This window comes from Salvelinus fontinalis, chromosome 2 (genome assembly GCF_029448725.1).
Source record: "Salvelinus fontinalis isolate EN_2023a chromosome 2, ASM2944872v1, whole genome shotgun sequence".
Lineage (NCBI taxonomy): Eukaryota > Metazoa > Chordata > Actinopteri > Salmoniformes > Salmonidae > Salvelinus > Salvelinus fontinalis.
The window spans coordinates 7,783,970-7,809,216 of NC_074666.1; the positions used below are offsets into that span (position 1 = coordinate 7,783,970).

A 25,247-nucleotide genomic window follows, 5' to 3' on the forward strand; every position below is an offset into this window, starting at 1 on the left:
AGGATTTCAAGTGGGGGAGACAGACACTGTTCCTGTCTGCAAAATCATAACTTAAATCAATGATCTCCTACAGTTTGTAGAAAATACATTTCCTTGAGTCTTTTGAACCAAACGCAAAAATACAAGACATTTCAGCTGAACATTCCCTTTAAAACCGATGTGTAACATTCTAACTACCAGACAAGAGATTTCTAAACAACTTCAATATTTAGTATTTATTTCACAACAATAAACACAAGTAGTTTTTGTTCATTCATGATCATTTCTACAACATAGGGACAGGAGATGTGACGATGGCTGGTGCACACAGACGTCCCTTTCTGTCCAACCAGGTCTGATGATGGTGGGTGTGCTGTACTGGACAAGACAGCAGGCTTGATGGGATAGGATCTGGAGTACTGCCTTCCGGTGTAGGGTGAAGTTGCCCCTAGTTTTGCATCCCCCCCCACTAATGGTTAAGGTGAGGATTGGGGCGGAGGCTGGGAAGATTACCCTTTACCAGCTCCAGAAGAAGAGTCTGCTGCCGTGCTTGGCTGGCTGCAGCTGGCCCTCGATCACAGGGTTGGGCTCTGGCCGGGGTCGCGAGTGGTAAGCATTCTCAGGAAGGGGACGAGAGGTGTCCACCTTTGTCACCTGAAGAGAAACACATGTGCCGAAACGTTAAATAAATCCACAGTGGAGAGGAGACGGGGAGCAGGTAGACTGGTTTGTAGACCTGTACTAAGAACACAAGTGAATGTTTTGCTGGTAAAAGAGAAAGCATATTGGTTCAATGAAGATCTGTGTCAACAGGCTTGAAGCTGTTTTCAAATGTGAGAGAGTACTGTATACCTAACATTTGCACCGCTGATGGAGGACAGAGGCAAATGGAGAGAACCAACCCGCAGGTAGTATAGGTAAGAGAATGGGAGAGGGTTTTAAACATCCATAATAAACAGGAGTTGGACAAAATGAAGGTCCAATACATAGAGAATGTTCGATCATTGTTTTGTTGGTCCCAAACATGATCTTTTAATTGAATCACCCAAATCTTTATTGAAAGATGATGTCTGGGAGCAGCAGAGCGGTCCCATGTGGCTCAGTTGGTAGAGCATGGCGCTTATAACACCAGGGTTGTGGGTTCAATTCCCACGAGGGTCCAGTAAAAAAAAAAATATGAAAAATGTGTGGACTCACTTCTGTTATGTCGCTCTGCGTCTACTAAATGAGCCGACTTGTCCTTCTGGTAATAGTTTAAAGGGCCTCACCTTGGACAATTCTCCCAGGTTGGGTCTCTCCCAGCCCAGCTTGTCCTGCACACAACTGTCAAAGGCCTGCTGTTGCTTGCGGCACTGCCGCAGCTCCGCCAGGTTGGAGTAGTCCAGGCAGGTCCAGTACTCTGTGAAGGACTCAGCACAGCTCCCCTTTATCTGCCTGGAGGAAACATCAAGGAAACATCTGATTAGCACACTGTTGTTGTTATTTCATTTAACTAGGCAAGACATTTAAGAAAAAAGTCTTATTTTACGATGACTGCCTACCCCGGACAAACCCTCCCCTAACCAGGACGACGCTGGGCGACTTGTGCACCGCCCTATGGGACTCCCAATCACGGCCGGTTGTGATACAGCCTGGGATCGAACCAGAGTCTGTAGTGACACCTCTAGCACTGAGACGCTGCGCCTTAGACCGCTCCGCCACTAAGGTGACAATTCAGACAGAATCCCTTCCCCAGGCATCTATTTACTTATTTAAGCCCTCGGTTCTTTTAAGGAGCATAGGCTGTTGACAAAATGTCCACCATCTCACCCAGGCAACTGAAGTGAGCTCTAAATGTATCACTTTCCCTACATGCTGGACAAGAGTTGGCTTTCTTATGGTCAAATTAACACTTGAGTACATACTACATACTGTTATGATCCTGGATTAAAAAAAATAAAAATTACTATCTAGCTAGCCCTATGTTAGTTGACCTTTTTAAATATGGGCAAGGTACCACTTTAAGGTAGGTGTAGGACCTCCAAAAGAATAAACAACCAGTTGTAATTACAAGTTTGACAAAACCTTGTACCATTACAATAATGCCATCTTTGACCACTCAGCCTGTGTTTACATCTGGGACCAGAACTGTTTATTTGTTCCTGCTTTGGAAGTGGGGTTTTATTTGTGGACCTTACACAGGGCAAGCCTGCATGTCAAACCCAGCCCAATTCACAGATACCAGTCACTGCAAAGGTATGTGCCTGTGTGTCCGGCATTAATAGGTGTTATTAATGCACAGCGGCCTTCTGTAAACAAAACCGCCCGTCAACCCCCACAGTGAGACAACCCATGAAAACCATAAGCCGTGGCCATCTCAGTCACCAGATATCAACCCAATTGAACACTTATGGAAGATTCAGAAGCGGTGCATAAGAACTTTTTCCACCACCATCAACGAAACACCAAATGATGGAATTTCTTGTGGAAGAATGATGTCGCATCCCTCCAAGAGTTCCATTAAAGCTGTTCTGGCCCAACGCCATATTAAGACACTAGGTTGGTGTTTCCTTTATTTTGCATTAATATCCCATGTCTGACAGACAGACAGCATATAGCTGGCCTACCACTCTCTTGACTCGTATTGGTCAGTTGCAGAACAGAAGTGAAATGGAAACTGTATGCTTTAAGTTGAAATCTATTCACCCTGTTGTAACTGCCATATAAAAACACCCAGGTTGAGGCTTTATTCGGCTGAAAACTGTTGACAAAACCATGAATCGAAAACGGCAGACAGCGAAGTTCAGCAAAAGCTGCTGGATGTGGATCAGCTGTTTCATACAGTAAACATACAGCAGAGTCCTGGCAAGGGTTCACATCTTTTCAATTTCTGTTGTGGAAACACATGCAGGCTTAAGATCTTATATCATGTCATCACAACTATTACTGGTCCTTAATGATGCTAAAACAGCCTTAAAGTGGCTCATGTGAAACAGACCAACATTTTTCATGTGGGTGTTTAATAGTCAGTCAACACTATGATTACCTACCTGAAGAAGTTAAGTGCACACTCGTTGACTTTCCTCCCTTCGTTCAGACACTTCCTAGGGTCCTTCTCCTCCCAGCGACAGAGCATGAACTCCTTGTTGGCCTTGTCACACTGTGAGCCGTAGTGGTGGGCAGCTCCCTTCAGCACCGCAGATGACACACTGATCTACACAGGGGCGAGGGCAGAATGAGACTCGACAGACACTACTCAACAAGGACAAATATACTGTATATAGACAAGTGTATAGCCTACGTCAATATCAAACCCTAAACAGACAAATATAATGACAAAAGCCAAAGGTGAACATTGTCAGATATGCTATCTTTGGAAAAAAAACATTACTTTTTGAGAGCATAAATCTGGTGTACTAGTATTTGGAATGGGGAGATTAGGTAAAGTACATCAGTGCTTTTGATAACGGCAATCAGAGGGGCACGACCTCCTATTTCTTACAGGTCTCATTTTATTCCGTTCAAAACGTATTACTCAGAATACAAATCACAACATTATATCGTTGTCTTCAGATGCGCCCCAAACATCAACTCTATTCTTGTTGTAGGCCAACTGAAGTTGCCCTGTAAATGCACTCAAGGACAGGCTAAATATCATAACCGATTGACAGCTAGCCAAAAATACATTTTGATGTGAGACAACTTGAGGGAGAGGAATTAAATTAAACCAAATAGCTAGCTAGCTAGAACGCATAAAATCACTTTCATGATCATAGAGTTAGCAAGCTTGCTAGGTATCACAACATGTTTTTTTAGTAACAGCTGTAGCTGTCCCAAACAGGGACTGCCCTACATAAATTAAACGCTAAGTTATAGTACCTAACTAACGTTTGCTAGCATTAATCTTTTAACATGAATCTTTTACTTCCAGATCACAGCAAGTAACGTTAGCTGATGGTATCGCAATCTATGCAATACTTTGCAATCAACACGACACCTAGCAAACGAAAGCTAGTAACCTTGTTGGAAAGCCAGTATTTAACAAGCTTGCTAGCTAACAATAGCCTGCTATGCTAGCTCCAGTTGGATTGCTGATTTAGTTAACTTTGCTAGCATTGCTAACCAGATTGTTTCTCAACGTTACGACTCGTTCTTACCTCCTCAACATTCAAGTCATTGAAAGTGGGAACCTCCACCGAACCCGGCATGGTCCGGTTTCTGTCAGATTAATCAAAATGAAAGAACAATGTAATATACAATCAAGGTCCTCGTTTAGCTACTGGACGAGGCCGCACAAGGAAGGTCAGTGAGTGCATTGCGCATGTCCACAGGTTTGAAACGCATTTCAATGACGTGTAGAAACCGAAAGAATAACACCAAAGATACTGTGGTTTACACTGATTTAAACACTGAGGTAACTTGTTTGTCTTACGATTGGTTTCCTTTTTAATTGGAGATAGAACACCCCGGTGGCGTTAATCCATTTAGTTTTGTCGCCTTGAACAGGTCAAGCAATCCTCAACCTGATGGTGTTGGCTATCACAATCCTGACGTCTGGAGGATATATCACTCCTGCTTAACTCAGGACAGGAGGACCCTGCATCAAGCAAGCCAGGAGATAGACTTTACCAGAGACAATGTGCTCAATGTGTGGTACTTCCTGGCACGAGTTTGGACAGGCCAACAGACTGGGCAGGATTTCCACCAACTGTACTATTTAGGTGCCACTATCTGTCAAGTCAAATAACATTGTATTTGTCACATACACATGGTTAGCAGATGAGTGTAGCGAAATGCTTGTGCTTCTAGTTCCGACAGTGCAGTAATATCTAACAAGTAATCTAACAATTCCCCAACAACTACCTAATACACACAAATCTAAAGGGGTGAATGAGAATATGTACATGTAAGTATATGGATGAGCGATGGCCAAGCGGCATAGGCAAGGTGCAATAGATGGTATAAAATAGAGTATATACATGTCATATGTAATGTAAGATATGTAAACATTATTAAAGTGACATTATTTAGAGTGGCATTGTATAAAGTGACTAGTGATCCATTTATTAAAGTGGCCAGTGATTGGGTCTCAATGTAGGCAGCAGCCTCGCTGAGTGTGTGATTGCTGTTTGGCAGTCTGATGACTTTTTCAGTCTTTCGGTCCCAACTTTGATGCACCTGTACTGACCTCGCCTTCTGGACGTTAGCGGTGTGAACAGGCAGTGGCTCGGGTGGTTGATGTCCTCAATTGAAGTCTCAATCAGGCTGAGGATTATGTTTGATCAAATAGAGTTTAGGATGCTGACAGGGATTACTTCTCTCAATAGGGCCATGGGAGAATATCAGGACTTCCCATGGCAGAATGCCATAGACTTGATTCGGGCCCGGACTGGTATTGGTGAGGTCGAAAACGCTCTGGACGGGAATAATGCAGGGCACTGGGTAGGATGGTGCTTTGTCTCCGTACACAACAGAAAGGGACAACCGAAACACGGTTTACCCTAACCTGTTTTATCTGGGGATTCCGCTGCTTATTGAAGCTGGCGGGGTGAGGTCCTTGAGTGCCTACCAGGGTTTTGATTACATGACAATCTCAGAGAGAGCCACTTGGGACCAATGGATCCAAGCTTATCTGGCTGCTCGTTAGCCAAAAACTCAACTTGAAGTTTAGTTTTCCTTCAAATTGAAACGGTCCTATGCCAATATGTTTTCACTGTGATGACAGACAAGGGATATGGCTTGATAACAATCCTCAATTCAGGGATGGAAGGTTTTTCTATACTCCTAATTATTCCATTATTTATTTATTTCACCTTTATTTAACCAGGTAAGCTAGTTGAGAACAAGTTCTCATTTACAACAAGTAACGAAATCGAGAAGATTGAAATGCTGCTAGTTTTAAATTAAACTGCCTTTTTCATCAGCATGCTATGCTAGTGAATGCTAAAGCAGCCTATTGGATTCCACAACACTTCCGGCAGCTACTCCCCAACTCTATGTATCGCATTTTCATTGAATCCAATGGGCTGATTTAGCATTAGCTAGCCTAACATGTTGATGACAAAGGCAGTTTAATTAAAAACTAGCAGACCGTTTCGACTTGAAGAGAGTATTTAGCTGCTCGTAACCTTGCACAGGGAGCCTACCCAGCAGGCAATGCAATCCAGCCCAGGCTGGAGCTAACCTGAACGCAGTAATTCCATAAAAATAAAATGTAATTTATTCTCTTGGCCAAATTGTATATTCATAAATGAAATGCTGTGGGATTTTTTTTGTTCTTTAGCTTCTACAATTGTATAAATTCCAGAAACGTGTGAAACATTAAAACAAATATGTATATGTATATATGTATACACTGAACAAAAATATAAATGCAACATGTAAAGTATTCCGTGTCACATGTTTCATGAGCTGAAATAAAAGATCCCAGAAATGTTCCATATAGGGATGTTTATTTTTTTGCTGAGTTTATATAAACATTGCTTTGCTGGTGCTGTGTGGATGCTTTGAAGCTACCAGCTGCCATATAGAGCCCCACAGTGTACGTGTCATAATACCCATAACAAAAAAAATTATGGTGAAAAAACGATTGGAACCGCTAGGTTATGGGTATACGGTTCCAATCGTTTTTTCACCATTGATTTTTTCCCATCACGGATTTTAGAAACACTTAAAATAAGGGCTGTGTTTTGTGTAAGCTTACCCTGGCGTGATGTTTTGATAACCATGTAAATCTCTATAACAAGGTGATTTTTATCAATATATTTTGTTCTATTTACGCTCAGATTTTAAAATGCTAGTTAGCATAAAAGTAGACATCATGCAAGACTACAAATCACTGCAAACTCCTGCACCTGATCTTTAGCTGACTCATTTGCTAACAGGTATTGTGTCAATTTAAAACTTGCCCAAGACAGTTCACAGAATTGTCAATTTATGAATGACTAAATTTAGTTAACATTAGATAGTTAATCCAGAGATTCTTACCTTTGCCTCGATTCGGCAGTCTCATCCAGAGCATCATGGCATTTGTAGTTATGTATGATAGCCACATTAGCAGCTAACTAGCGTTTCATTTTTGGGGGGTAAATACAGGCAAATATATTGATGAAGGTCACCTTGTCCGAGATAGATTTACACGGTTATCGAAACGTCACGCCAGTGTAAGCCTACACGAAACACAGCCCTTATTTTAAGAGTTCCTAAAATCCCCTATGGGAAAAATGAATGGTGGAAAAACGTTTTTCCTTTCTGACCACTAGGAGCAGTCCTCCATAGGAATGAATGAAATCCTACAGTATTCAAATAAATTGTTTAAATTACATGTATTTAATTAAGTATGTACAGTATTTGTTATAGTGTGGGCAGTAACATTAGTAATTATACTTTAAGGAAAATCTTCATATATATATATATATAAGATTTTGTGTGTGTTAAGTTCACATAATATGTAAAAGTATGCATTAAGGCACATTTGTCAAACTCATTTCACGGAGGGCCGAGTGTCTTCAGGATTTCTCTCCTCCCTTGTACTTGATTGATGAATTAATGTCACTAATTAGTAAGGAACTCCCCTCACTTGGTTGTCTAGGTCTTAATTGAAATTGAGTTTGACACCCCTGCATTAAGGTGTGTTTATTTTACAATGGTAGACGGGTTCAGAAATGTATGTGCAGTGGCTTCAAAACAGAAATCTCTTATCATTTGTTTTATTAGATAACTTCATTTTATACAAGAGTGTAGAAATCCTCACTGTTTAAAAGAAACAAAGAAAACATGAGCCATTTCAGCTCTTTATTGCTCGATATTGCATGAAATACAGCAATCTGTATTCAGTGGTGTACTGCAATTTCTGTGGACCCCCTGCAAGATCAGAGTTCGTGCCCCTCCCAACCTAAAAAAAACCTAACAGATTTAATGTGTCAGCCACTCAATCACAAAGTAAGTATAATTTGAAAGTGTATAAATACCAGCTAAATACTGTATATAACTATAGATAGTACACTGTATATATACTATATATAGACTGTATGTATACAATCCTATTGTGTTCTTTGAAATACATTTTCTTTCGTATTAATGTTAAGACCTCCATAAACACAACCAAATACTGTTTGAGATTGTATTTATTATTAGGCTGTTAGAATGTTGACCCCCCCCCCCCCCCCAAAAGGTAGGGCCCGAGCCTGAATTGGTATGGCTGGAGGCCCGGGTGTGGTGACAATGATGGTTTCTGGGAACTGATGGCTTTTAGTTGAAGCTAGATGAAGTACAGTATTTTAGCTAAGCCTAACCCTAACCAAAAAACGATATGGTCTGACCTACCCATGTCAATTGGACAACACAAACACTTGGCTTGCTACAGGTGGATATTCTAAAAGTTTTATTAAGGACTTGGGACGGTTACTTTCAAAATGATTAATTTACAACAACAACTTGATGAGAGGCAGACCCCTAGAGCTCCCCACGTTGTGTGGACGTGTGGTACTTGTATTGTCTCAAGCACTGAGCACATTTCAGGTCTGCTGAGCGCAAACTTGAACCTTGTGAAATTTCTATGCAACTTCCGGCACATTTACTGTGAACACTGAGGTTGTACCCGCTTTAATGTGTTGTTTAACTGTGGCCAATTAAGCTAATGTGGCTATTTGATCATAATATAGGTAGGCTTACCAGAGTGGCCTACCATAAAAAACAATGGAGGAAATGCTTCACATTACATTTTAATATAAAAAGAGGTTCTATCATTCAGCCTACAGTAACAGCCAATATGTGGTGTTCAATGTAGGCCTACATCCCATGAGACTTTTGAAAAAACATGCAGGGCTTGACATTAACCTGTTAATGCACTTGTCCTTCAGACAAGGTGCCTGAAAATGTTGTTGTGTTGTTTGACGCAAGAAATCACTTTACAAAATAAAATTCATTGTTATTCCCATACCATTATTACAGAGAACCAGACAAATTATGCTACCCTCTGCCTATTGGCTACTTAGCTTATTCAAGCCTTTCTCAAAATACAACATTGCCCCTTTAAGACAAAAAAAAAAGCTCCTTAATGGACTCACTTTTCAAATATGTCTAGAAGTGTACACGGTTTGTGCTCTTGTAGGAAGCAATCACTCCCACATTGCTGACTACAAATTAGTTTTAACTGGGCTAATAACTCACTAACTGTCAAAGAATATTGTAATGAAACAGCAGGGAGCAGGTCTCGAACCGTCGACCTTCTAAGCCCGAGGTCCGGCGCGCCGGACTGTGCCGCAAAAGCACGCGCTTATAAAGCCAGGGTCGTTACACTACTCCCTCCATTCAAAGAGCGCGTCCTCGCGCTAGCTTGCGACTCTACGTTTTACAGGAACGCGCTCACCGGCCAAGCACACGCACTGTCGTGGATGCAAGGTCCGATCACTTTTGACACCAGTGTAATGAAACAGCAGGGAGCAGGTCTCGAACCCTCGACCTTCTAGCCCGAAGTCCGGCGAGCTGTGCAGCAATAGCGACTGTGCCACAATAGCAATCTCTAACTACAGAGTCGATTTCCGCGCTTATAAACCCAGGGTCGTTACACTATGAACAAATGTACACACCTGGCTACATGCAACTCTTGCTTTGATTTCAAAGCCATTATAATCCTGACACTCATGCTGTAAAACAGTCCAGCTCCAAGTGAACGGCACAAATCCATATATGGCAATGGTCTATTTGCACATAGTTAGTTTTGCATACTAAGTCTTGCATAGTTCGTTTTCTTTCGGTATGTTGCGTTGAAAGTGTCTAATATTGTGTTGATTCGATCACCATTCCCACATTAAAGGGAAACGTTGACTTGATAGTGTTAACTAATGGGGGAAACTCAAGAAAGTTGAGTAAAATTCAATCTCGTTTTTCTTCTGCGCTGCAGTCCATGGGGAGCTGCGCAGCCGCCGGCAGTTTAGAGGGAACATTGGATTCAAGTATTGTGTTTTCAAGGCGTATTATTTTCTAAGACAAGAAACAACATGCTAGTCTTTTATCATAATACACTTCATGTGGTGAAATTTGAAAAAAAGAGACACGGCACTAGCTTCCCGTTTCCATTGCGACGTTGTCAAACAACCTGCTTGCTGCAGAAACCAGACAGCCGTTAGCTAAGCTAACCTCTGTTTTTCATTGTAACTTCATAAAATAGCAAATATGGAGTTCACAGGTAGCAGTTACACTGGAGCCTTCAAGAATGGCAGGTAAATCAATAACAATTTTTTGCCATAGGCCAGTTTGCAAAACTTCTATGTGTCAAAGTGTAATGTGACAACGTTAGCTAGCTTACTTTAGCAGTAGTGGGTAGCTAGCTAGCTTGCACCAGTTCTGGCACAAGTTGAAGTCCAATGTTCTTATCATCTCACCACTGGTGAATTAGCTATGTCCTTTGCTCTGTTTCTCAGGATGGAGGGAGAAGGAGAGTATAAATTCCCCACAGAGACAAGATATGTTGGGGATATGAAGGATGGCATGTTCCATGGAAAAGGTGTTCTCTATTTTCCAAATGGAAGCAAATATGAAGGAACTTGGGAGAAAGGGATATCTAAACAGGTGTGTAGCATACTTTCTGTGATTGTCTGTGTGCACCTTCATGCCTGTGTAGGTCTATGTGTGTGTGGGAATGTGTTTCGCATTGGTTATAGTGGGCATTACATCTGGTCCCCTTTAGCAATCATTCACATTCATTGTCGCAGTTATTCCGTTTCCATACTTCTCCTCCAACATGTGCTCTCTGCATGTTCCACACAGGAAAGACATTCCTTTTTGGTCAACCGTTCATTCATGCGTATCTCAGCCATAATAGTAACCAGTTCGATTATTATCATGATTACTGCGGTCCATTAGACATGATCTAGGTTTAGCAAGCCCATGACCAAACACACCTCACTCCCATCCAGCTCAGACCTCTCTTTGTTTCATGGTAAAAACTCCACGGGATATGGAACATAGATCTCTCAACAAAGGATGCACGATTAAAGACTATTCAACCATATTGACATACTTAGGCCTATGTTGTGGTGAAATGTAATTCCCCAATCCAAACAGAATTGAAGTGGTGAAAAGTGTGTCTGTTTTTTCCCCCTAATATCCCTTATTTGCCATTAGATACAACTTTCAAGTTTATGACTAAATAAAGACAGTTTGTTGCAGGATACTACAAGGTTTCATCACTGAAACTACAAAGTGTTTCATCCACAGGGAAAGTATACCTTCTCTGATGGGCTGGAGTACCAGGAGAAGGACTGGGAGTTCTGTGATGGTTATGACAGACAGTTCTACACTGAGAGGTGCAATGGACTCAAACCTGCAGGTAAAACATGCACTTCTATTTTTATGAAAATCTACCGTTTTTACAAGCAGACTAAATCCTAAAGTATTATGATAATAATCTATTCAGTCTCAATACCATAGCAATGGGATAGAACATATTATCTCAATGGTTTTTAACACAATCTGTATTTTTTGTCAAATTCAGTCACCTTGTTTTTTATTGTTTGTCTCAAGACTTGACCAATCACTGTCTATCTGTCCTGGCAGGGGAGTCTCAGCTGACAGACCTGGACCCGCCGCGTGTCATCCCAGATGGCTGCTATGACTGTGGGGACGGCTTCTACGACCCCAACACCAGGGTTATCACTGACTATGAGCATCACTTCCTGCGGAACGCAGGTGAGAAGAGACTGTTGGAGCTCACTTCAAGGTTTTGACACTGAGTGTGAAAACAGATCCAGGCGTATTGTATCACATATATTTCTGACCTCCGGCTCATTAGAGTGCGCAGTAACCTCCAATTTTCCAGTACTGAGTTTGACTTTGTCTTTTATCTTAACTTATCATATTTTTGGGCCTCATTCCTTTATCACAGGGGTGTGCAACTTTGATTTTAGAAGTGGGGGGGGACATAACTTTATTTATATATATTTTTTAAATCCAATTGGATAAACACCCTAAACAGGTTACCCGACCACTCAGAGGCGTCCACATGGCCTTAAAGCACACAGTTTCGTTGTTTTGTATCACATTCCAATGATAAAACTGGGGGGGACAAAGATGCAATTTTAGAATGTAGTACAAAACGAGGCAACGGTGTGCCTCATCCCCAGCGAAAGTTGCACCCCTGCTTTATTATAATGTTCATGGCAATTATTATCCCATCAGTAAGCTCTAGCCACCTGGGAAACATTTGATATTAGAAACTGATAAAATAGTATAAACGGATTGCCCACATTCTCTAATGTAAGATTATTGCAGGCAGATACTTTGCTGAGGCAGCCTTATTACCCTATAACTCATCATCTGTAGTCCTCTCAGCCAAGCATGCCTCTCCACTGCAGTCATTTTAGTTTTGTTTTCAAAGGGAAAATTTTAAACACATTTTTTTCCTCCCATTGAGTGCTCAATGTGGGTTCTTTGATTTGAAGGCAACGAGGTCTGTCAGGTTTTGAGATAGGAATTCCAATAGCCAGTTTTTCATCGTTTTTGCATCACCAGACAATGTCATGGATTACGAACGGTTCTGGATCTAATCGTCTCTCTGTGAATGGGATGGATGGGGGTGTATCTATGGGAGACAGCCCAGCTGTGATGTCATCGTCTGTCTTGTGAAATAATAGCCACACTATATTCTATCTCTTGCCATGGGTTGCAGCTAAGCCGGCATTATTTGGAAACAGTGAGTGTATAGGCTTAGAGTATATACACACACACACAAAATAAAATACAAAATATGATATGAAAGTGTATATTTATGACTGCCTTTGATCAGCCTGCCACAAATACAGGTGTGTGTATGTGGATGATCACTGACTGACAGGCAGGCAGTGGTTTAGGATTTACTAGTGGTCCCAGATTTACTAGTGGTCCCAGATTTACTAGAGGTTCCAGCCAGACCATGACAGACAGGCAGTGGTTTAGGATTTACTAGGGGTTCCAGCCAGACCATGACAGGCAGGCAGTGGTTTAGGATTTACTAGTGGTCCCAGCCAGACCATGACAGACAGGCAGTGGTTTAGGATTTACTAGTGGTCCCAGCCAGACCATGACACAGGCAGTGGTTTAGGATTTACTAGTGGTCCCAGCCAGACCATGACAGACAGGCAGTGGTTTAGGATTTACTAGTGGTCCCAGCCAGACCATGACAGACAGGCAGTGGTTTAGGATTTACTAGTGGTCCCAGCCAGACCATGACAGACAGGCAGTGGTTTAGGATTTACTAGTGGTCCCAGCCAGACCATGACAGACAGGCAGTGGTTTAGGATTTACTAGTGGTCCCAGTCAGACCATGACAGACAGGCAGTGGTTTAGGATTTACTAGTGGTCCCAGCCAGACCATGACAGACAGGCAGTGGTTTATGATTTACTAGTGGTCCTAGCCAGACCATGACAGACAGGCAGTGGTTTAGGATTTACTAGTGGTCCCAGCCAGACCATGACACAGGCAGTGGTTTAGGATTTACTAGTGGTCCCAGCCAGACCATGACAGACAGGCAGTGGTTTAGGATTTACTAGTGGTCCCAGCCAGACCATGACAGACAGGCAGTGGTTTATGATTTACTAGTGGTCCCAGCCAGACCATGACAGACAGGCAGTGGTTTAGGATTTACTAGTGGTCCCAGCCAGACCATGACAGACAGGCAGTGGTTTAGGATTTACTAGGGGTTCCAGCCAGACCATGACAGACAGGCAGGGGTTTAGGATTTACTAGTGGTCCCAGCCAGACCATGACAGACAGGCAGTGGTTTATGATTTACTAGTGGTCCCAGCCAGACCATGACAGACAGGCAGTGGTTTAGGATTTACTAGTGGTCCCAGCCAGACCATGACAGACAGGCAGTGGTTTAGGATTTACTAGGGGTTCCAGCCAGACCATGACAGACAGGCAGGGGTGTATGATGTACTAGCCAGAGTATAGTTTGGTAAACCCTGTCTAGAGTAACCACACGCAACATGATACAGATGAGTGTCCTCATATTAATCACTGCTTGATCTGGAGCATGCAAATCTCATTTTTGTATATAGACAACAGACAGACAAAAACAGACAAAGAGATGCATATCCTGAACAGATGTCCTGAACATGTGCAATAAGAAATATGTTCAGATTTTTTCCTTCATAACAGTTCTGGTATTGACCAATGAAACGGAGGGGAGGAAGGTAGTGTTGAAGGAGAAAAGAGGAGGCGCTGTAAAATAGAGTTGTTCCAATCATTGGATTCAGATTCATTTGGTGTCTGCTGTTTGTACTGCGTATTGGTAGGGCATTTTTCTACAGGAAATCTTTGATTGGTTTAGCAGTATACCGCAGACGGCCTTGGGTATTACAGCTACTATCAGGGATGAAATGTCAGCCATTCAAAACCACCTTTATAAACTGGGTGGTTCGAGCCCTGAATGCTGATTGTCTGAAAGCATACCACGGGTATGATAAAACATGTATTTTTACTGTTCTAAATATGTTGGTAATCAGTTTATAATAGCAATAAGGCACCTCAGGGGTTTGTGGAAAGACATTCCTTTTCCACGTTGCGTCGTGCCTAAGAACAGCACTTAACCGTGGTATATTATTGGCCGTATATTTATTGCTTTAATATACCCCTCAGATCCATTATCATACCCTTGATGCTCTATTTCTGTTAGCCCTTACCTAGGAACTAATATAGTGAAAAAATGTAAATGAAATATGCATATAAGCTTTCAATAGACAGCCAGTGTGTGTCTGTGTGTGTGAGGAACCGCACGCACAAGAAGGATCATTGGGCCTCGTCACATGACGTGATGAGGAACACACTGTGTCCTCTGGATCTATGTTCATCTCTGAGAGGTTGAAGGTATGTCTGTCAAAATGGGTGTGAAGACAGAATTTAATGCAAATGGCTTCCATCCAGGAAGGAGAAGAGCAGAGGGTCCCGGCACTAACTGGACATTGAGAGGAACTGCTCTCCCTGTGGGAACCATGTGTTTTGAGGAGGAGAGGAAAGAGTGCAGTCACCGCTGTGGAAGAGGACAGAAGAAGGGATGTGTGCAGGGGGAAGGGGGAGCATGGCCCTCAGACTAGAGCGATGCTGGGCCAGGCAGGAAGGGTCAGGGAAATGCCCAGGCTTTGGGCCAAGACATGAAAAGAAGCACAAAAGCAGATGGAAGGAAGAAGCCCTGAGGAAGAATCTCTGAGTCTTCACAGCAGCAGCCCAGCTGAGGAGAGATGAGGTGAAATGGGTCATCTGGACTAGACCCAACCACTCTGAGGTTGGTCCAGTCGGGGGAGTGGAGAAGTGGCGCGGGTGGAAGTAAGGTGTGTCTTACTTCCACCACCTTCCTGCCAACCAACGCCACATGGAGCCCACTGCTGCCTGATCAACTGACATGCTTGAATTTCTCAAGCTATACAAGAGCTTTTATGGATAACCTATTTAAACAGCTTTTTAATTCCAGAGATACATAGAGTGCATCATCCATCACACAATATATGCTACAAACTGAACAGAGTGAATAGTGGAATACAGGAACAGATTGAGCTGATACACACTACATCTCTGCACAGTCCTATCAGCACAAAACTATCTATCTGTAGTGTAAAGTACTTAAGTAAAAAATACTTTAAAGTGCTACTTAAGTAGTTCTTGGGGGTATCTGTACTTTACTTTACTATTTATATTTTTGACAACTTTTTCTACATCCCTAAAGAAAATAATGTACTTTTTAATCCATACATTTTCCCTGACAGCCAAAAGTACTCGTTACATTTTGCATGGCTAGCAGGAAAATGGTCCAATTCACGCACTTTTCAAGAAAACATCCCTGGTCATCGCAATTGCCTCTGATCTCACTAAACACAAATACTTTGTTTGTAAATTGTGTGTTGGAGTGTGCCCCTGGCTATCCATCAATATAAAAAATGAAATGGTACCGTCTGGTTTGTTTAATATAGAGCATTTGAAATTAATTATAATTTTACTTTTACTTTCAATACTTAAGTATGTTTTAGCAATTTTACATTTACTTTTGATACTTAAGTATATTTAAAACCAAATACTTTTAGACTTTTACTCAAGTAGTATTTTACTGGGTGACTACCCTTTTATTTGAGTAATTTTCTATTTAGCTATCTTTACTTTTACTCAAGTATGACAATTGGGTACTTTTTCCACCACTGGTATTTATGTTTGTCTGTAATTTTCTGTTGTTCACCCTGGCATCGAGCAGGAGCAGCCCTACAAGTGGTCAGGAACCCTATTGCCACATTGTTTGTTGCAGTTTCCTGTTTCTGGAATAACTTCTTTTGAAAGTCGTAAGGGTTCACATTCAAAACATCCCTCTGCCAAGGAAAACAGCCCTGGTTTGAGCTACTGCCACTTGGTTGTGAGTCGAGGTGTGTTCCCAAAATGGCACCCCTATTCACTATATAGTGCACTACTTTTGACCGGAGCCTGATGGGGGCTTGTGCCATTTGGGACGCAGACAAGCTGAAGCCTTTTCAAACAGATATAATCAGCGTGTTCATGTTTACTGTAATATCACTGGGTTCAGGTCAGTGTCTTCATATTTACTGTAATAGCACTGGGTTCAGGTCAGTGTCTTCATATTTACTGTAATAGCACTGGGTTCAGGTCAGTGTCTTCATATTTACTGTAATAGCACTGGGTTCAGGTCAGTGTCTTCATATTTACTGTAATAGCACTGGGTTCAGGTCATCATGTTCATGTTTACTGTAATATCACTGGGTTCAGGTCAGTGTCTTCATATTTACTGTAATAGCACTGGGTTCAGGTCATCGTGTTCATGTTTACTGTAATAGCACTGGGTTCAGGTCATCGTGTTCATGTTTACTGTAATATCACTGGGTTCAGGTCATCATGTTCATGTTTACTGTAATAGCATTGGGTTCAGGTCATCATGTTCATGTTTACTGTAATAGCACTGGGTTCAGGTCATCGTGTTCATGTTTACTGTAATAGCACTGGGTTCAGGTCATCATGTTCATGTTTACTGTAATATCACTGGGTTCAGGTCAGTGTCTTCATATTTACTGTAATAGCACTGGGTTCAGGTCATCGTGTTCATGTTTACTGTAATAGCACTGGGTTCAGGTCATCGTGTTCATGTTTACTGTAATATCACTGGGTTCAGGTCATCATGTTCATGTTTACTGTAATAGCATTGGGTTCAGGTCATCATGTTCATGTTTACTGTAATAGCACTGGGTTCAGGTCATCGTGTTCATGTTTACTGTAATATCACTGGGTTCAGGTCATCGTGTTCATGTTTACTGTAATATCACTGGGTTCAGGTCATCGTGTTCATATTTACTGTAATAGCACTGGGTTCAGGTCATCGTGTTCATGTTTACTGTAATAGCACTGGGTTCAGGTCATCGTGTTCATGTTTACTGTAATAGCACTGGGTTCAGGTCATCATGTTCATGTTTACTGTAATAGCACTGGGTTCAGGTCATCATGTTCATGTTTACTGTAATAGCACTGGGTTCAGGTCATCATGTTCATGTTTACTGTAATAGCACTGGGTTCAGGTCATCGTGTTCATGTTTACTGTAATATCACTGGGTTCAGGTCAGTGTCTTCATGTTTACTGTAATAGCACTGGGTTCAGGTCATCGTGTTCATGTTTACTGTAATAGCACTGGGTTCAGGTCATCATGTTCATGTTTACTGTAATATCACTGGGTTCAGGTCATCGTGTTCATGTTTACTGTAATATCACTGGGTTCAGGTCATTGTCTTCATGTTTACTGTAATAGCACTGGGTTCAGGTCATCGTGTTCATGTTTACTGTAATATCACTGGGTTCAGGTCATCATGTTCACGTTTACTGTAATATCACATTATGTTCTTTCCTGAAACCATCTCCTCTACAATCCTAATTCAAATTATATTCATCACATACACAGTTTACAGCAGGTATAAAAGGTACAGTGAAATGCTTATGTGGCAGGTCGCTCGACAATGCAGTACATGAATCAATAATTATTTAAATTTCAACAAATAGACTCCCCCAGAATCATGACAACTCCAATGTCAACCATACTCCAGTATTAGCCCAAGTAACCAACTGGCAGCATTAAGTAATGTTAAGTCTATTGGTCAAGGTGATCTGACAGCCATTAAGTTAATTTAACACTTTAAAAAGTGTTGCTTCTGCATTAGTTGGCAGGAAACACTTTTCCCTTGGAGTGTATTTTAAGGATTAAGATAAACATGTTTTAACAAGGAGCCATTATCGTTTCCCCACCGCACCATGTACACCACTGCTCGGAGCCTCTTTGTGAGAGAGTTTGGGGAATTAGTTGATATCCAGTTAATGGCCAGCAGCAAACGTCCGGGGGGCTAGAGGGAAAGGTAGGAGAAAAGTGGTTCACCAACAAGACAATATTTGTAGCAACAATGTCATGTTTATGATGTGCTAATTGATATGCATTATACAACGGGTGGGTCTAATTCTGAATGCTGATTGGTTAAAAGCGCATTCCAGCCGGTGTCTATTCCACAAGTTATATGTAACAGGCAATATAGCCTACAGCTAGATTACAGTGTTCCCAATCATAAAAAAAAAAAAACTTTTATCATATTTTATTTCATGACAGTCATGTGTCGATAAATGAATCAAACAATACAACCACTTATTTGGATCTGTTGGATAATATTTTTTGGAAGACATTTAGGATTTTATTTTCTTATAAAAAACTAAAGTGTGTAGGCTAAATTATTTTTTGCAAGAATTAATACATTCCAAATGAATGTCCCTAAACGCTCATTATAGAAGGCTTTATTGCAGGGTTTAAATAAGACGACCACAGTAACAATTTAAAAACACATGAAGTGTATGTTAAGTGTACACAATTTACATTTTATTTCAGATTGCTTCCGAACCATGGTGGCCACCTGTGCCCTCAAATAGAATTGTATTAAAGTAGGAGTGACTTTTAAACACTCTGTGAACGATCACAATCCAGGGCAAATTACAGCATATGAAAATGTGTGAATTCTATCTCATTACCATACGCGCTCGGAGAAACGGAAGGCCTAATTGCAGCTCTACAAGACCTCGCAACAGGCAGAAACCGGTGCAGTGGTATTCATTGGTTTAAAATAGTGATGAAATGACCTTTTTGACGCTGACCTCCGTTTGTTGAGAAGGGGGGAGGCAACACAACGTGACAAAAAGGGTGGATAGGCTGGTTCTCGCATGCAGTTACCGTGGTGCATGGAGCAGACCGTGGCCCGTTCCCAACTGTGATTTCTATTTCTGAACGCGCGCGCCAGGTAGAGTGGCGAGAGAGGCGACTTGGAGTGGCTGGGGCTATCGCAGGCAATTACAAACAATCAGGCTAGAGCTTCAGACCTGTGCCCAACAATGGGCCCAGCGCACACTGTTCCCCCAGATGAGCTCTCAAGTGTGTGCAGCTGCGACACTCCGATTCAGTCCGTGCAGAGAAGCTACCTCTTGCTCTGCAATTATCAAGTAATTTCAGTTTTAACTATGAAAAACACTATATTATCCGCAGTTTTGGTAGTCGAGTCATCCTTGTTAAAATTGTCGTTCATTTTTTGGGTGATTTATTGGTGGTTGAAGTACCACTAAGAAGTTATTTTCTCCTAATTGTTACCCTGATTTTTCACTGCGATGTAAATGGTTATTGAGTTGAATGTGTCCATTTCAAAAGCTCTGATATAATTATATGCATCCAGTCCAGTGTCTTTATTTCGTCTTCCTCGATCACATTTTAACATTACAATTTTATTTAATGAACTATTAGAATAAATTATTTCTTTATACTCTTTCAGTTAGAGTAATTGTATGTTTAAAACGTGTTTTAAAAGGTTGTTGCTTTATTCTGACCTTCATGGTCTTACTTGATTATTCTGAAAATCTATTTATTTTCCTGCAGATGACTATGAACGGGAGTGGATTGTGTCCACTTGTCGGAAGAGCTGGGATGAGATCGTTGGACATTCACCTGACAACTAGGCTGAATTTCAGAGCTGGACATTGAGTTGAGGGGCCTGAGCAGCTGCTGAGTTAAAGGCAGCTAATTTATGGAATGTTTAACTGTATAGGCTACCTGTGAATAATATTTAGTGAAATATGGAATATTCCACATTTTCGTTATTATAAATATGTATGATTTTAACAGATGTATAAAAAACATCAGTAGGTTTATTTCAAATGCAGAAAAACACAGCGAGGCGCATGTAATGTAGCCAGCCTATACTGAAATGAAACGTGATAAAGATCGAAAAAGATGCTAACGCTTCAAACATTGTCATGCAGAATGAGGAAAAAAACATTTTGGATTTGTAACTTGTAAAGCCATTTGTTTACGTGTAATGTTTGTCCTTTTAATTCTCTGCATGGTGCTAAAATGGTTGTGCTGCCAGTGTAATCAGTGTCAGATTGTTCTCTCAAGTGTCCTGAAAGACTGCAGGTAGCAGCCTAATGGATGCAAATCAACATGAGAGATGACTTCCTGTTATACGTGCACTATATCCACCAGCATAATATACAGTTGTTATAGGCTTTGTTCCAGTTGTAGTCTTATATTGAGATATCTTGTCTGTCTGTACAAAAACACACCAAAATTCTAAACCCCAAAATCGAACATGCATTCAACTATAGAAAGAAATCTCAATATAAGGCTTTGGCTCCGGTAATTGTATTTTCTACTATAATGCTGTATTTTTGGGGGGCATATCTCTATAGTTTTATGCATGTTCGATTTTGAGGGTTTTACATTTGTGTGTTTTTGTACAGACAGACAAGCATATATTCTGAGTGAGACGTTATGTCTGCCTCAGCGAGAGCTGCCCTTTGAAACAGAACCCAGAGTAGGGGATCAATCTCATGATGCAGCCTGACAGTGACTTCCTGTCTGTGATGGCGCTCCGCTGGGCTCGCGGGAGGAATCAGCAGCAGAGCGGTGGAGAAAGAGAGGAGAGTAGTTATTACTGCACACACTGACCCATGAAGCGCTCACTAGCACAGCCATCGGCCTGTGATTGCTTCCTACCCCGCGCCGGGCACACTCGCACGCACACACACAACCAGGCAAACCCAGGCTTAAGGAAAATTCAAACACACCAGAATAACTCCGAGGCCTATAAAAATGTACAATGCATGATGCATATAGCGTAGCATGTGCAGACACAGTTATCCAGGATCACTTAACCTCTAACACAGATTTCATATTTCAAGATCTATTTTTAAATTGGCTCCTCTGTGTGCGTGTGTCCTTTATTAATTGTTTGGTATAAGGAGGTTAAAGTGCTTACATCAAATTGTTGTGGTCCAACTGAAAAAATAAAAATGTCACATTTTAAAGTCAATTTTATTGCATTTAGTACACAAAACACAGTCAATCAAATAAACCTTTGTTTCATTTTTTATAAAACAATACCATTTTGACATTTTCTGAGAAAAAAAGTGCTTACAGACTATTGTCTCAATAAATACAAGAACATTGAAGTCTTGTCTCCCTTAGTCCCTTCGTAAACACAGGATCCTATTCCTCACTGACTCCACAGCCAAGACACAAAGTTACAGTTTCACACAACCTCCCTCTAGCCTGCCAGTCAGGCTGGCCAGCCACAGACGTCTATATACATATCATATCCCCAGTCCGCTAACTGTCATTGTACCACATCTCCATTTCAACCCATGGAAGTGAAGCACACAGGCTGGACCACTGTAGAAGACAAAAGCTGACGGATATGGATCCAGCACAGACATAAACACAAAATTGCTGACAAAACAGCTGTTTAGAAAAGGTATTACATGTAATGTGACATGTATCTGTCTTTCAGTCCTTAACCACTGGAGGAAGACTATCTGTTTATACATTGCAGACCTCCCTCTCATACACAATGTGATTGTTCAAGATTTAAAAGAGTTATGTCAATTTCAAAAGTCTAACACGGGTATTACAGTAGTAAATCATGATTTTAGACAACTACAATTTGGAGCTTCAAATGATTGAAATGTATTTCTGCACAAGAGCATTGGAAATTCAAATCACACCAAATAAATAATATTTCAATATTTTCACCAGTACAGATTGAAAGTTACACCTTTTCAAAAGAAAAGGTGTAATAAAAAATCATCCTAATAAATGTCCGTTTTTTTTCTCTGTGAATTTGAGTGTTTTACCTCAGCTGCCTGAAAATGATTGATAATTCAAAACAACCAAATGACGGTTTTCTCATCATGTAGAAGATAAGGCACACAATCGATCCTCATCTGAGGCTCATATCCTTTACAGAAGGCTGCTGATGACAATGTATTAAAGGTACATTTAAAATGTATATTCCATCATCTCCAGCACATGATAAAATTGCACATTTCTGTGGTTTGTAGTAAAAAAAAAGATAGAGGAAGATAAGTGTTACCAATGACATCATCACTGTGCATCGTGTAATTTTAACCAATTACGAGTAGGCATTGGCCACTAATCATCTACTAATTGGTTGATAATGTCATTGGAAACACTTATCTTACTCTACATTTTTTACGACAAAACATAGAAACGCGCCATTTTCACATACAGTTGAAGTTGGAGGTTTACATACACCTTAGTCAAGTACATGTAAACTCAGTTTTTCACAATTCATGACATTTAATACCAGTAAAAATTCCCTGTCTTAGGTCAGTTAGGATCACCACTTTATTTTAAGAATGTGAAATGTCAGAATAATAGTAGAGAGAATGATTTATTTCAGCTTATATTTCTCTCATCACATTCCCAGTGGGCCAGAAGTTTACAGACACTCAATTAGTATTTGGTAGCATTGCCTTTAAATTGTTTAACTTGGGTCAAACGTTTTGGGTAGCCTTCCACAACCTTCCTACAATAAGTTGGGTGAATTTTGGCCCATTCCTCCTGACAGAGCTGGTGTAACCGAGTCAGGCATGTAGGCCTCCTTGCTCACACACGCTTTTTCAGTTCTGCCCACACATTTTTTATAGGTTTGCGGTCAGGGCTTTGTGATGGCTACTCCAATACCTTGACTTTGTTGTCCTTAAGCCATTTTGTCACAACTTTGGAAGTATGCTTGGGGGTCATTGCCCATTTGGAAGACCCATTTGCGACCAAGCTTTAACTTCCTGACTGATGTCTTGAGATGTTGCTTCAATATATCCACATAATTTTCCTTCCTTATGATGCCATATATTTTGTGAAGTGCACCAATCCCTCCTGCAGCAAAGCACCCCCACAACATGATGCTGCCACCCCCGTGCTTCACGGTTGGGATGGTGTTCTTCGGCTTGCAAGCCTCCCCATTATTCCTCCAAACATATACTTGCGTACTATTGTTTGTACAGATAAACGTGGTACCTTCAGGCGTTTGGAAATTGCTCCCAAGGATGAACCAGACTTGTGGAGGTCTACAATTTTTTTCTGAGGTCTTGGCTGATTTCTTTTGATTTTCCCATGATGTCAAGCAAAGAGGCACTGAGTTTGAAGGTAGGCCTTGAAATACATCCATAGGTACACCTCCAATTGACTCAAATTATGTCAATTAGCCTAACAGAAGCTTCTAAAGCCATGACAATTTCTGGAATTTTCCAAGCTGTTTAAAGGCACAGTCAACTTAGTGTATGTAACCTTCTGACCCACTAGAATTGTGATACAGTGAATAAATCTGAAATAATCTGTCTGTAAACAATTGTTGGAAAAATTACTTGTGTCATGCACAAAGTAGATGTCATAACTGACTTTACAGAACTATAGTTTGTTAACAAGACATTTGTGGAGTGGTTGAAAAACAAGTTTTAATGACTCCAACCTAAGTTTGTAAACTTCAGACTTCAACTGTGTATTGATGTTGGGCTGGGGCTGGAGAAGATGAATATGAAGTTTCATTTTTTTTTTACATTTCCCTTTAACGAAGAGCTGATTACCTGATGATTTCATACAACATCAATACTAACAACTGTGATTTAAAAATTCGTATTCGTTTTTAGTTTGTAGCAGATTCCACACCAAAACTGTCAGTTATTTTGCATTCCTTCATGGTATCATCACAGAGCGAAAGGGGAGGTTTTTAACCTCAAAGTCCCTTGCCCAGCCCACAAGCCCAATCCCTTGCCGTTTTTTTCTCCTCATGAGTAAATCTGACAGCACACATGAGGGTGTATTCCTGTTAGCCTGGTCCCATTACTCCCTTCAGAGGATGGAGGGAAGAGTCCTTTCAGTCCATTTCTGCACGCACAGAGAGCTCATAGTCGAGTTGAATGTATCTTGACAGTGAATAAGTCCCAGTTAGCAAAAGGAAGGGCTCATGTCCTCCATGACAACAATAGGTGGGATATATAATCATGATCCTGTTCATAGAAAAAGAGTTCTGTCTGTCTGTCTGTCTGTCTGTCTGTCTGTCTGTCTGTCTGTCTGTCTCTGCCTCGGTCTCTCTCTGCCTCGGTCTCTCTCTGCCTCGGTCTCTCTCTGCCTCGGTCTCTCTCTGCCTCGGTCTCTCAGGCATCTTGAATCTTGATCCTCTCCGTAAGTCATCATGTTTGACCTCTGGGGTCGAGTCGGAAAACGGAGGTTGCTGATGGGAGGTCAGGGGTGATGGCGGCAGCATCCGTTAGTTAGCGGCTGAGGGGTAGCTGGGACAGCGACATTGCTTGATGGGGGTTCAGGCTCTGTGTCGCTAGAACAGAGAACGGGTGGCCTGGTGGAATAGAAGAGAGGGACATACTTAAAATATCAAGATGGAGGAGCAGTAGAGGGACATACTTAAAATATCAAGATGGAGGAGCAGTAGAGGGACATACTTAAAATATCAAGATGGAGGAGCAGTAGAGGGACATACTTAAAATATCAAGATGGAGGAGCAGTAGAGGGACACACTTAAAATATCAAGATGGAGGAGCAGTAGAGGGACATACTTAAAATATCAAGATGGAGGAGCAGTAGAGGGACATACTTAAAATATCAAGATGGAGGAGCAGTAGAGGGACATACTTAAGCACAGTATTTGTTTTATTGTTAGCGCTCGAGTGAGATTTCCAATGTGTTCATTACAAATGGCAAATAAACAGAAAACTTGGACTTGAACTATTGACACAGCGAAACACGATCAATAGTTAAAGTCTTAGAAAAAAAGGTTTCAAAAGGGGTATTCGGCTGTCCAAATCCCTCCTCTGTATCTCTCTTTATGTCTTCATCATAATCATTTTATTTTCTAACAGAGTAGACGTAAGGATGAAAGAACTGAAAAGACAGCCGGAAGATGAGGGCTTTGTGATGATGTAATAGACAGA

At 41.2% G+C, this 25,247-nt stretch overlaps 3 protein-coding genes and 1 non-coding gene across 4 annotated transcripts in view; 2 read left to right on the forward strand and 2 right to left on the reverse strand.

Moving 5' to 3' along the window:
• Positions 1-200: 200 nt before the first annotated feature.
• On the reverse strand, positions 201-4,263 carry LOC129811063 (NADH dehydrogenase [ubiquinone] 1 alpha subcomplex subunit 8-like). Its single transcript, XM_055862186.1, has 4 exons — positions 4,116-4,263; positions 3,009-3,172; positions 1,248-1,413; positions 201-633 (listed from the first exon to the last, which is right to left on the reverse strand). The coding sequence occupies exons 1-4, from the start codon at positions 4,164-4,166 to the stop codon at positions 496-498; spliced, it is 519 nt and encodes a 172-aa protein (XP_055718161.1). The 5' UTR covers positions 4,167-4,263; the 3' UTR covers positions 201-495.
• Positions 1,066-1,141, forward strand: trnai-uau (transfer RNA isoleucine (anticodon UAU)). The gene has a single exon. It is a non-coding gene; the product is annotated as a tRNA-Ile (tRNA).
• A 5,427-nt stretch (positions 4,264-9,690) lies between the features above and the next one.
• Positions 9,691-21,313, forward strand: LOC129811075 (MORN repeat-containing protein 5-like). Its single transcript, XM_055862229.1, has 5 exons — positions 9,691-10,181; positions 10,383-10,530; positions 11,179-11,290; positions 11,518-11,649; positions 19,879-21,313. Exons 1-5 carry the CDS (start codon positions 10,135-10,137, stop codon positions 19,956-19,958), a joined length of 519 nt encoding a protein of 172 aa, XP_055718204.1. The 5' UTR covers positions 9,691-10,134; the 3' UTR covers positions 19,959-21,313.
• A 13-nt stretch (positions 21,314-21,326) lies between these two features.
• Positions 21,327-25,247, reverse strand: part of LOC129811067 (LIM/homeobox protein Lhx6-like) — a 33,591-nt gene continuing 29,670 nt past the window's right edge. Inside the window, exon 9 of the mRNA XM_055862202.1 lies at positions 21,327-24,655. Coding sequence (XP_055718177.1) covers positions 24,573-24,655 — 83 coding nt within the window. The 3' untranslated portion in view covers positions 21,327-24,572. The remainder of the gene's footprint in view (positions 24,656-25,247) is intronic.

Coding starts and splice junctions, on each gene's coding strand:
- LOC129811075 (XM_055862229.1), top strand. CDS start 10,135: ATGGAGTTCACAGGTAGCAGTTACACTGGAGCCTTCAAGAATGGCAG. Junction 10,531..11,178: donor AGAAAGGGATATCTAAACAG/GTGTGTAGCATA, acceptor TTTCATCCACAG/GGAAAGTATACCTTCTCTGA. Junction 11,291..11,517: donor CAATGGACTCAAACCTGCAG/GTAAAACATGCA, acceptor CTGTCCTGGCAG/GGGAGTCTCAGCTGACAGAC.
- LOC129811063 (XM_055862186.1), bottom strand. CDS start 4,166: ATGCCGGGTTCGGTGGAGGTTCCCACTTTCAATGACTTGAATGTTGAG. Junction 3,173..4,115: donor ATGACTTGAATGTTGAGGAG/GTAAGAACGAGT, acceptor GCCCCTGTGTAG/ATCAGTGTGTCATCTGCGGT. Junction 1,414..3,008: donor TGTGCACTTAACTTCTTCAG/GTAGGTAATCAT, acceptor TGTTTCCTCCAG/GCAGATAAAGGGGAGCTGTG.